Below are 12,507 nucleotides of genomic sequence, written 5' to 3' on the forward strand. Positions count from 1 at the left end.
CATAAGAGCAGAAGCAAAAACAAATTTCCAAAAACCCCCAATGCTTCGAAGCAACGCATGAAAGCCAAGAAAAATGGCTGAAATTATAATCAGCCTTTTGTGACCAAGAAGCTCAGTGAAATGGCCCACAAGAAATCCCCACATTGATGATATAATATTAAATGTTGACATCACAATGCTAATTTGAGAACTCTTGAGACCACAATCTAAGTACCTTTGATATACATATGGACCTTGAAATGTGAGTCCAAGAAGAAAAGAATAGTAACAAACAAAATATCTGATCTGGAAATTATTGAGCCATGTTGATTTTTGCCTTTTAGATTTAAACCATTTAACTAACTTGAAAATAACAGCAATCGAGGATGATGTGAGAAAGGCATAAAACACAACATTTGGGTTCAATGGAATCATTTTGAAATTCTCTTCATTTAATTTTCAATTTCTGTTGTTATTTGGTCGATATCACTTCACTTTGACCAAACAATTTTGGGGCACCTTATTTTCGATTTTGGGGTACCCTATTTATCGATTTTAACGAATGATAGGCTCAGCATGGGAAGCTTCAATAATTCCTAATCAAAAGTTTAAAATCCCCACATGTGATCGTGGTTATGTTACAGTTTCGAATGCCTGTATTTCAGATTTTGATAATGAATTTTTAAAAAATCCTTCCCGACTTTTGGCTCATATGAAGAGATCAAATAATCAAATAGAAACATTTGTAGTAGCTACATTGATTCCATTTGAAATGGAACATTCTGTAACATCTCTAAAAATATCACCATTTGAAAGCTGCGAACTTGAAATAAAAGGACCGCACAAAGTCGACGTTATTGGATACACAACGGTTCTACCATTTGAAGAAGAAGAAAGCAAATCAGAGGAAGAGGAAGAAGAAGAAAAATAAAAAAGGTTAAGATAATTAACTCACAAACTCGTTTGACGCTGACTTAAAAATGTTATTAAATAAGGTAAATCCGAATTTTGATATCTTGTTCATCGGAATAAGGTTAACTTATAAAAATTATATTCAAATAATTTTTTCTAAATATATAGTATCATAGATTTTTGTAAATAGAATCACAATGATGAATTCACAGTAGGAAAATTTATATAAATTGCTTAAGTAAAACAAAAAGATTAAAATTTTATTAGTTGTTAATACTTTTTTGTTTCTTTGCTTCTTTTCCTTTCATCAATAACAAAATCAATGTCAGTAAAGTAACCAACGAAATGAACACATTTGCAACCTTAAATATTACTATCACGTCAGCATCTTTTAATAACATCAAAATTATCGAAACACATGCAGAAGTTGGTACTCTCAATAATCCCAAGATATAACCACGCACATCTTTAGGGTAAGTATTAGCTCGAAGTATACGCATGAAAGTTCCTGCGCCCCCATCACTTATCGCAGCGATTACATAACATGTGAAAAACAACATTTTTATTATCGAAAAAAATCACAATTCCATACATACAAAACGTATAAAAAAGATAACAAATAAATAAAACATTTTTCTGTGAAAACATGTTTGAAAAAGCGCCGAATATCTGTGCTCCATTCATAAGCGCTAAACTACTTGTAGTATTCATTTGTGACAACGGAAGTTTTTCCTTTTTATCAACTTGATGAATTCGTAACCAACGCGGTGTATATAATAAAACAAATGTATTATAAAGAAAATCAATAAGTAAAACAAGCGTCAATTCTTTCGATTGTTGGATATGATGGAAAATAAGTTTAACCGCTTGTAAGTAACTTTGTTTACGTGTTTTGATTTCTTTGTTTTTAGTTTCAGGTAAAAAGAAATAAATTATTATCGAAGAAATGAAAAACATACATGTTGGCATCACAACGCTAATTTGAGAACTCTTGAAACCAAATCTAAGTATCTTTGATATACATATGAACCTTGAAATGTAAGTCCAAGAATAGTAACAAACAAAATGTCGGATCTGGAAATTATTGAGCTATGTTGATTTTTGCCTTTTAGATTTAAACCACTTAACTAACTTCATGATAAATAATTTTTATTATTCCAGAAATAATCTCATATACTACCAAACTCATGAGTACTTATATGACTTTACGTTTTTATCTCTTTCTTTCTCAATTTTTTAGTCTTCGACAATACATTATAACAAACTCACTAAAAAATAATTAAAGCTATAAGAGTGTTCCAATAGTTACTATGGTGAGAATTAAAATATATCTTTGCTTGTCATTATTCTAGATGTTTTTGTGAAATTTTTTTGATATCTTAGGATTTGATTTTGTTTTGAAGAAAAATAAAACCAAAATCAGAATATGAAAAATGTAAACTGCTTAAAAATGATCTTTCAGGAGTACGATACATATCGTTTATTTGAAATCAAAAAAGTTACATTTTAATGACTGAAAGCACACAAACACTTGAATCAGAAAATGAAGCGAATAATACATCAATTAATAACCAATCTGTACATATGCAAAATTTGATTTCTTTAGAACAGGTTATATTTAATCTTACAGAAAAAAAACCTTGAAATTTCTGTTGCAAAAACAATGAATTTATTTGATAAAGATTTTCCTTTTACATTTAATTATTGTATAATTGTTTTAATTTATTCAGCATTTTCATCTCAAAGAGAATCAATCCAAACATATTTCAATTTTTTCAAGAAATTTAAACACAAGAAGAAGCAATTGTTCACAACAATCCAAAAATTATTGAAATTTTTACTAATTATATATCAGAATTTAATACACAAGAGACATATTATATCATTGAAAAAATGATTGAAAATGAATTAATTAATATAAATATTACCAATAACTTTCATACCAATTATTTTTCACATTATAAAACTGAAGAAGATTCTCTCTATTCATTTTAAGTTTCATTTTTTTATAATTGAATTGTTGTTAATCGTTTTGTATTCAATACATTCGGAAACGTACCATAAGTTTAATCAAAATATCACACATTGCGTATAAACACATAAATAAATAATATTATATTTAATATAAGTATATTTTAGAATACCAATTAAAATGATGAAATATTGTATTTTTAATAAATATTTTTAACAGATCATGTAATCCTAAAAAATGTGATAGAGAGATTCTTCAACTTTTTAATTTAAAGCGAAATTGATTATCTATCATAAAAAATTAAAATTAAAATTCTTTAGTATTTAACAAAGAGCATTATTTTTAAATGTTTACAAATTAAAATTATAAATGTGTATTTGACTTTTTCACAAAACAATATTTTTCGGTGGCGACCGTTTGGAGTACAAACTTAAATGCTACTTTGTTGAAGTAATAAAAAATGATTTTGTGCCAATAAATTTTTTTTATATTAGAGCTATACGCATGTGCTTAAACTTATATTTAATAAAACTTTATCAACCAAAATGAGGTGTCTTAACATATTAAATCGATTCGTAAGTTGATTTAATGGAGCTTCAAGTCTTGGACAAATCAACCGTTATATCCTTAGAAATTTCCCGGTTTTCTGTACGTTAATATCAGTACGTTTAACATTCATTTTCTTTCATGGATTGCCTTCTTTTAGCAGAAAAGTTAGCTTCTAAGAATAACACCAAGCATACATCAATTGCACCAACTCCAAAAACAAGAATTGCACCAAAGAAACCTACCCAAACAAGAAAAAACAAAGAAAATGTAAATTCCAATAACCAAACTTCTGTTATTATGAAACCTATGATACGTCTTGATGAAATGAAACATGATTACATTCCGCCATTTACTCGTATTTTTACGGATAAAAATCTTTACCATTATTTTAAAAGATACATTGAGGAAAAGAAATTGTCTTCTATCCTCAAATTTTTAGAGACAGTTAAAAAATTCAAGGATCAATTCTATTCACATGAAGAACGTCGTTATTCACGTCATCAAAAAATTATTCAAAGACTTCAAAATTTACCAAAAGAATACCTTAAATCTGTTCCAGTAGAATCCCTCCAAAAACAAACAGCAATTACGCCGAGCTTTTTTGATAGATGCGTCGATAATGTTATGAAAGTCCTCCAAGAAAGAGAATTTGCATCATTTATTGATTCTGATCATTACATTAAATGGACATTGAAGTACCATAACACAGAAATATATTAAAAATCATTATTTCTTTGTTGAATATATATATTTTTTATTTGAGTGTGCAAAATTTTGTATTGGAGCATTTTTGGGGCGGCCCAAAATCGGTTTGAGATAAATGGTTTTGACGGCCATTTCAAAATGAGCGATGAAACCGAAATTATCAAAGAACAAATTAATATTGCAAGAAAAAAGAGTGGAATACCGGATACTCCAATCAAAGATCTTGCTTTTGTTCTTCAAACCGAAATTCCACAATACATTGATAAATTAAATCCAAAAGAATTTTACCAATGGTTTTGTCCTGTATGGCAAGCTTATGAGTACATGTATGAGAGTTCATCTACATCTTCAGATAAATATGTTGTCAGTGAATCAGAATGGTCCATTCTTGTTGGTAAAATAGCCAGTGCTTTAACAGAGCGCAAAGATGAATCAATTGAATTTACCCATCCAAGCCTCAGAGCTATGTGCATGTCTTTCATGATGTCTTCCTTAACAAATCATCTTGAAGCACAAGCATATGCACTTCGTATGCTTCTTCTTTTTGCTATTCGCTCTAACCTTGCTAAGAATTCTGATTTTGTTCATTGGCTTCTTCAATTCATGAAACGTCATATTGAAAATACAATCACAATTAAGCAAAACAGAGAACTTTTCATTGATACATGCGTTGACTTCTTTGAGTCTGTTCCAGTTTTCGATTCACTTTGTGTTATTTCTATTCTTCATTTCTATCGCAGTCCAATATTCGAAAAACATCTTAAAAAATCCAACGCCAAAAATGAAGCTTTATCTAATGTAGCCACCAAAGCCTTCAATGTAACACTTTGCGATGACTCCTTTTTTGTTTTTGAAGTTATGCGCGATACAAAATTAATATATGATTATCTAAATCAACAGCAAAAAGATTTGCTCCAAATTTTCGTTGATGGAAACTTACAACAATATGATAAGTTCATTGAGGTTAACAAAGATTTTATTTCCAAAAATAATTTGGACCAATCAAAATTGCGAACAAAGATTATGGTTCTAACATTTGTCAGCATTGCTGAGGATAAAACAGAAGTTGGTTTCAAGGAGATCATGGATCAGCTCCAGATCAGCTCATTAGAATTGAAGAAGTTGGCCATACACATAAACTCTACAGGAGTCGCTTCGGTTAAAATAGATTCGGCTTCGCAAAAGATTTTAGTGGAACAGTCACCTTCGAGATTGTTTGGTGAAAAGAATTGGAAAGAAATGAGTCAACAAATTTCTGCACTTATTGCTTCATTAGAGAAAGAAGCAAATTCTATTGACAAAAATGAATAAAAACTAATTTTTTAAAGATTGACATTTTCTAATTTTGAAATTTCTCAAAAAAATTTATTGGATTAAATTACAAAAATAACACAAAAATGTTGATCTGATTCTTCTTTTCTTTTTGAATTCTACAATTTTCATTAAAAGAAAATTTTCAAAAAAATCTTATTCCAAAGTTAAGAATTACCATACATAAAACTGATTTTATCTTAGTGTGCTTATTACCATAGAAATGATTGTGAACAGATTTTTTACTTAGCCCCAAATGATGCCACTTATTAGAACAATTACATTAAGAATCAGTAGCGGGAATTTAAGTGTGCTCTGTACCCCATATATTACATGTGCGATCTTCGATTTTACTGAACTTTGAGGAGATTCTGGAGAATAATTTAAACCAACTGAAGATTAAAATAAAAACATACAATTCATGAGAAACCTTTCTTGGTTCAGAATGCATATAGCATTTGCAAAAAGAATCAAGCCATAAATTAATGAAAACTGGAGTTAAAAAGAAAGCATACTAGACCCATGTTTAATATGTTGCCACTTTTAGATTTCTGTGAGTTACACAATAATTTTGATTTGTGTGAAAAATAGATTTTACTTGAATTAGTTCCAACGAATATAGATATAAATATATTTTTATTTATTATCATAATAAAAATAACAAATTTAATTATAGTGTGTGAAAGTAACATCGCAATGCTTAACCAACTTGGTCACTATTAATTTGCTCGCCATTTTGAGCATTTGTTTGACCATAGTCAACTTGTTCAGTAGATGGAGCATAATTAACTTGATCACTAACTTGAGCATTTGTTTGACCATAGTCAACTTGTTCGATATCTTGTTGGCCATAATTAGCCTGCTCAGTATCACCTAGGGCATAAGGTTGCCGAGCATAAATGGCTTGGGAACCATTCGTAGGATTGTTAAATTGAGCGTTGTTTGGTGGCATAAATAGGTTGAGAGCCAGCGGCGGGAAATTGATATTGGCTTTCTATTTATATCATGTTTCTCTTCGATGGAATTAAAGTTTGGCGGAGGTAAACCATTAAACTGGATATTGGGTGTAGAATGTTTTTGCTGGAATTGCTTATTAATTTCGATAATATTCATTGCAATTTTTCTAAATGGCTGTTGAGTTGAATGTCATCAATATATTTATTTGCATGTGAATCATTATCTTGTTCAAAATCTTGTTCAATATCTTGATCATCAGTTTGGTCATTATCTTGTTCAATATCATCATTTTCATTTGGATTAGCATTATCTTGATTTTGAGCTACAACGTGCGTGTCGATTAAGAAATTTCCTGTTGCTTGTGACTTTTGTGGTTTTCCTAACATCTTTAACAAGCAATCAGATATGTTATATCTGGCTTCTTGGTTTAAACTATTCATACTTTCATAATAAAAAAATGATTCCATTTCTTTTTCTTCTTTGTTTGTGTCAGAATATAAAAGTTCTTCCCAAATAAATGGAGCACCACATGTTGGACATTTTGCACTGCCTGTATTTTCAATATGTTCAATAATTGCTTTCAAATCAAACCTACAACCAATGCATCTTTTTGTATAGACGTAGTTTCTGAGTTGAACATCAGCACTTTCAGGGATTTTATTTTCTGCTTTTAGAGTGTCAAAAACAATATCAATCGGTTTTCTTTGCGCAAAAGTAATTACAAACCAGCAAAGCTTTGATACAAGTAAAGGGCCAATTCGAATAATAGCCCGTTTAATTTTTGAGCCAAACGGTTTCACAACGTAATAATAAACGTTCTCCTCGCCAAAAGTGACACATTCGACGTCTTGGGAACCAACTATAATAGGTTCGTGAGGTGTATCATTGCAGGGTATAAATGAACCTATTGCCATGACATCTTCTGTTTGAAAGCCTTTGGGAATTTGGATTTCAAAACCTTGATGTTCAGTATGATACGGTGTGAACCGATAAATTATTGTTTTACTGGTGTTGAAAATAACTGGAACCCGAGGGTGAAGAAGTATTTGATAGAGCTCGCCTTCACCACAAAATTCTTCAACTAAATAGAGAAAAAAATTATAACTATTGTCGTTAGACTTTATAAAACTAGTTGCAATTGATATGAAAGTGGATATCCTATCATTTTCATGAAGTTTAGATGGAGTTTCAAATATTGATAAAAAGAAATCAAGTTTATCTTTTGGAATCTTTTCGATAGCTTCTCGAACCTCAGTTGTTCTATCTTCAATTTGTGGTGGGGATGGCACGTAATCTTTGATTTTAGGTTTAGGAATTGTTGGGGTTTTTTTATTTTTGCTTTTTGGTTTCCTTCCACGCCTTCGAGGAGTAGGAGTTTGGGAATCTAGTATTGGCATTACAGGCACAATGAATTCTGAAGGTTGAACTTGAAGTGGATCAAGTTGAACTTCAATTTGATCAACTTGTTGGTTTTCAAGTTGGCTTTCAGTTATATTAACATTTTGGCTTTCAAGTTGATTTTGTGTTTGGTCTATTGAATAATAAGAAAATGTTGTCAAACCATAATCTTGTTGTTCTGAATCTGATGAATTATCTTTTTCGCCTAGCCCCATTGGATCAAATGGGTGCATATTAAAATCATCATTGTGGTCTGAAAAATCGGAAAAATGTCCTTTCATTTTGGCGGAATCGATCAATTTTAATTGAATTTATATATCGATATATAACACAGATGGACTTTAAGCGGCCGTTTAAATAAAGGAGCTTCGAAAGCTCAAAAGGGACATAAAAACAAGGAAAATATTACAAAAATTAACTACTAAAGGAAGGAATTGTAAAATGCCTTTCGTATAATTTTCTGAAATCTTGAATAATTCGATCAAATTACGTATATTTTCTTACAAGTTCCCGACAGAGAAATTTTGTTTAAGGTCGAAGTGAAAAATCAAACACTACATTGAAAGAATTTTAGGTATAAATTCAATTACAACATTTTTTCTCCTTCTGTTGACTTTGTCTCTCTGCAATCTCTATCTTAGGAATATCTTGTTCGTTAGGTACTCCTTTCGCGAGAATCCTTGCAATTTCAATAAATAATTGTTCAATATTTTCTCCCGTTAATGCTGACGTTTCTTTAAATATGCGCAGCCCATGGCTGTTTGCATACTTAACCACATTTTCATATGAAACAGCGCGCATTTGTGAAAGATCCGATTTATTTCCTGCTAAACAGATTACTATGTTTTCTGGCCCTTTCTCCCGCAATTCTTTGAGCCAAGTTTCGACGTCAGAAAAAGATTCTGAAGATGTGATGTCGTATACAATTATTGCTGCATCTGCATTTTGAAAATACATAGGGGCCATTGCTCTATATCTTTCAGACCCACCAGTATCCCATATTTGAAATTTTATTTGCATATCATCAACAGGGATTGTTTTTGATAGAAATGCTGTGCCTATTGTTGATGTTGACTGTCCATTGAAAATTTCTTTTGTCAAACGGGTTACAATGGATGTTTTCCCGACAGTGGTGGAGCCAAGCATTACTAACTTGACTTCCTTGATCTGACTCATTTCGCTGCTCAGCAGCATTGAATGTCACTTTTTCGAAATTCAATGTCAAAAGCGGTTATGACTTCACGGTTTTCTGGCGCCAATTTCAGAAAAAAGAAAAATCAAATACCAGATCAAAATTAACTGAAAAAGCATTTATTTCACTGTTGGAGAGAATAACCTTGTGGTATATTCTGTTGTGGATATGGAATTTGTTGTTGATATCCAAGGTTATGTTGTGCTTGAATTTGACCACTTTGATCACCTACTTGTGGAATTTGTTGGGTCTGCAAATAGTTTGGCATCAATCCTTGCTGATAGTATGCCATCATAGGGTTATAAGCAAAAGAAGGATCAATTGTATTATATCCATTCTTTGTAAGAATTTCGTTCAATGCCTTCTTCCTCCTAGCTTTTCGGTACGTGTAACCTGGATGATTCTTCTTAAAATCTTCTTGGAGTTGTTGTGCTTTTTGCTTATATTGAAGCTTTGTTTCGCTTGGTACTTCTTTCCACATTTTACCAAGGATACGAGAAACTTCAATATTTGAGAGAGATGGGTTTTCTTGACGAACTGAATCTCTCATTGCTTGTGAATAGAGGATGAAAGCATTTGGTGGCCTTTTTGCATTGTCATCACTTTCCACATTAGAATCATAGTTGCCAAAGGTTTGCTGTTGATTCCTGTTCATCTGATTCAGGTAATCCATATGAATTTTTGTTTTTGGCGCGGAAATTAACCGGTAAAATTTGTGCGGTTTATGGTAACAAAGTAAAATACGTTATTTTTTTGCCGCTTTAAAATATTTTGGGTAATCGTAACTGGCATGTTCATACAGAAATACTTAAATTACTTCTTGAACTAGAAGGAATTGATGTTAATGATAAAAATATTTATTTGTTTTATTTAAAATTCTCTAGTTTATTGGGGCTGGTTTGTTTCCCCAAAATGTTATTTTACAACAATTCAATCCGTTCCTTGTGCTTCAAGTGAAGCTGTACATAAACTGATTCGGTTTTTGATTCCATTGAAAATAACCGTATAATTTACCAAATAAGACTATCAATTTTGAAACGAAAACGATCGCAACTATCAATGATGAGGAAGAGCAAGAAAAAAAAATCTGAATTCGTTGGCTATCATTTGGAAACAATATATAACTAATTAATTAGCACAACATACACGATTAGATCAGATAAAAAAAATAAATTTTAATTTTCTTTTGCTACATTAATTAGCTATATATAGCTAGATGAAGTTCAAAATACCATATATGTTTGAATGCATTCTAATTGTATTAAATTAAAAAATAGAGATGATAATGTGGTATATTTTAGGAGTCTAATCATTTTTTTTTTGATGGGGAATCGTTTTTTGCTACAGACAAACCTTGTCAATTTTAGTAGCAAAAAAATTGTGTAAAAAAGGCGGGGAATTCCCCGGGTTTTTTGGAAATGTGATATAAAAAATTGTTCTGACCATTCATCACAAAGATTGAAGCAACAAATGTTGAATACCCCGGGGTGTTATATATTTTCGTTTTTAGTCTCAACTTTCAGTGCAGCTCATTAAATCATTTGGTCTCTCTCATTTGTGATTTAGTACACCTAATTTATTAATATATATTTTATCATTTTATCCATCACATTTAGGCTTTCAATATACAAATATAGTTTCGTATCTCATTTAATCATTGCTATCTCATTTAATCATTTTTTGCATTTTTGTCTATTTTGTTTAATTTTTTAGTATTTTAAAAAAGTTTTTGTGTTTTTGAATCTTTAGTTATATGTTTGTGGTTTAACTTTCTAGGTTTATTTTTTCAGTTTTTGAATATAAATCCGATGATTTTTCATTCATTTGATTCTATCGTTGGAAATCTGCATCCAGTTTATTAAAAATATCCTTAAGCTTCTCATATCATAATTTTTCATCATAATCCGATGTTTTGCTCCATCTATTTTTTATCTAACTGTAATTACAGCAAAATGACATCAAATTTTTTTTTGCTACGAAAATTGACAAGGTTTGTCTGTAGCAAAAAACGATTGCCCGATTTATTCAATACCTTTATGGGATTTGCTAGGTTATTTTATTGATTTTTATTTTAAAATATTTTATTTCAAGAAAAATAAAGGTGGATCCACCTTGGATATATTAATTCTTTTATTTATAATTTTTTATCTGAATAATTTTTTTTACTTAAAGGCTTTAAAAGAAGATAAAAATATTTAAATAGTTTATTCTTGTTAACGTTTTCAAGGCAACAAAGGGGATGGAAAACCCTTTTCACTTTGGACTCAAAGTTGCAGTAATTGGTCAATCCGTCGAGCTTGTTCGTAAGTTTGTTGAATCCGTTCCTGGAGTTGAGATGGATCCATCTGAAACATTCCATTTTCTTAAAGTTTTTACATTTCCTCTATACATTTCAGATAGTATTATTCTTCGTATCGACTTGTGGGCTCTCCCAGAAGATGTAAAACAAAAAGGTGATGCTCAACTTCTTTGTTGTGATGCTTCTATTGTTTTTTATATTGCTTCAACAGAAAGTGATATGCTTTCACTTCTTTCAGTTTTCCATCGTGATGTAAGGGCAGCAAATAGTCAGTGTCTTTATATTTGTTGTGGAAATCTTTCAGAAGGTTCATTAAATGCTTTAGGAAAAGCAAGCGGATTTGAGGTTCAAAAGGTTGAAAACATGGATCCCGAAAACATTGCACATGTGTTTAAATCGGCTATTGTCTCAATTATAAATCAAATTCCAAATCCACCAGATCCTGTTTTTTTCTTACACAAAAACATAAAACTTGGTTCACTACTTATACAAGATCCTTTATATCTCAAATCACTACGACCCAATTTTCCTCAATAAACATGTTAAATTCCAAATTTACATATGTAAATTTCTTTTTCTTTAAGCTTAAGATTTTTCTAAGATCCTTCGCCACATGATCGTGAATAATAGCATACTTCAAAAAAATTTTGCATTATTTTAAGAATATAAGAATGTACATCAAAACATTAAAGAGATTTACTTTTACTTCACGGACATTAGGCTTTGCATACTGTTTGTGACCTTCTCAATTTAAGATATTTTATTTAAACTTAGTGTTAATCGCAATTTGCAATAATTTCCTACATAAAATCGTACGACATAACTTTTTAAATGCTGATAATAAACTATAGAATACATGATAAAGCATCGAAAACACATGACAGTTTTTGATCGGTATATATTGAAAAAGAGAACAATAATTATTAAAAAGTCATTTTAATGACCAACTCAGAAATATTTTGGAAAAATTCATAACCACTTTTTCAATATACTAGTGATTATTGAAGTCACAGTTCGAGAACTGGATACATTATGAGAATTAATCAATGAGACAATTTCATCATATCCTTTTTGTGAAGCATACATAAGTGCTGTCATAAATAATTTCTGTAATTTCCATATATTATTTTAGAATCATAAAAAACAAAAAATTACATCAAATGAAATAAACAAATATTTGTAGCATTGATATCAATTCCTTCCTTTTGAAGAATTAATGTTACGATATTTGTA

The 12,507-nt window shown here is 30.4% G+C and overlaps 7 protein-coding genes across 7 annotated transcripts; 3 read left to right on the plus strand and 4 right to left on the minus strand.

The window, feature by feature from the left end:
* Nucleotides 1-3,550: 3,550 nt before the first annotated feature.
* On the plus strand, nucleotides 3,551-4,132 carry GO595_005953 (uncharacterized protein; the record flags this gene model as incomplete). Its single annotated transcript, XM_067919252.1, has 1 exon — nucleotides 3,551-4,132. One exon carries the CDS (start codon nucleotides 3,551-3,553, stop codon nucleotides 4,130-4,132), a length of 582 nt encoding a protein of 193 aa, XP_067773989.1.
* Nucleotides 4,133-4,255: 123 nt separating this feature from the next.
* Nucleotides 4,256-5,428, plus strand: GO595_005954 (eukaryotic translation initiation factor 3 subunit M; the record flags this gene model as incomplete). The annotated part of the gene is made up of 1 exon (XM_067919253.1): nucleotides 4,256-5,428. One exon carries the CDS (start codon nucleotides 4,256-4,258, stop codon nucleotides 5,426-5,428), a length of 1,173 nt encoding a protein of 390 aa, XP_067773990.1.
* Nucleotides 5,429-6,128: 700 nt separating this feature from the next.
* Nucleotides 6,129-6,380, minus strand: GO595_005955 (uncharacterized protein; the record flags this gene model as incomplete). Its single annotated transcript, XM_067919254.1, has 1 exon — nucleotides 6,129-6,380. One exon carries the CDS (start codon nucleotides 6,378-6,380, stop codon nucleotides 6,129-6,131), a length of 252 nt encoding a protein of 83 aa, XP_067773991.1.
* A 157-nt stretch (nucleotides 6,381-6,537) lies between these two features.
* GO595_005956 (uncharacterized protein) lies at nucleotides 6,538-8,064 on the minus strand (the record flags this gene model as incomplete). The annotated part of the gene is made up of 1 exon (XM_067919255.1): nucleotides 6,538-8,064. One exon carries the CDS (start codon nucleotides 8,062-8,064, stop codon nucleotides 6,538-6,540), a length of 1,527 nt encoding a protein of 508 aa, XP_067773992.1.
* A 301-nt stretch (nucleotides 8,065-8,365) lies between these two features.
* Nucleotides 8,366-8,977, minus strand: GO595_005957 (ras-related protein Rab-5B; the record flags this gene model as incomplete). Its single annotated transcript, XM_067919256.1, has 1 exon — nucleotides 8,366-8,977. The coding sequence occupies one exon, from the start codon at nucleotides 8,975-8,977 to the stop codon at nucleotides 8,366-8,368; it is 612 nt and encodes a 203-aa protein (XP_067773993.1).
* A 122-nt stretch (nucleotides 8,978-9,099) lies between these two features.
* GO595_005958 (HMG box family protein) lies at nucleotides 9,100-9,648 on the minus strand (the record flags this gene model as incomplete). The annotated part of the gene is made up of 1 exon (XM_067919257.1): nucleotides 9,100-9,648. One exon carries the CDS (start codon nucleotides 9,646-9,648, stop codon nucleotides 9,100-9,102), a length of 549 nt encoding a protein of 182 aa, XP_067773994.1.
* Nucleotides 9,649-11,214: 1,566 nt separating this feature from the next.
* GO595_005959 (uncharacterized protein) lies at nucleotides 11,215-11,811 on the plus strand (the record flags this gene model as incomplete). Its single annotated transcript, XM_067919258.1, has 1 exon — nucleotides 11,215-11,811. One exon carries the CDS (start codon nucleotides 11,215-11,217, stop codon nucleotides 11,809-11,811), a length of 597 nt encoding a protein of 198 aa, XP_067773995.1.
* Nucleotides 11,812-12,507: the final 696 nt, after the last annotated feature.

This window comes from Histomonas meleagridis, assembly GCF_020186115.1.
Source record: "Histomonas meleagridis strain 2922-C6/04-10x chromosome Unknown contig_4, whole genome shotgun sequence".
In the NCBI taxonomy this organism is placed as follows: domain Eukaryota; phylum Parabasalia; order Tritrichomonadida; family Dientamoebidae; genus Histomonas; species Histomonas meleagridis.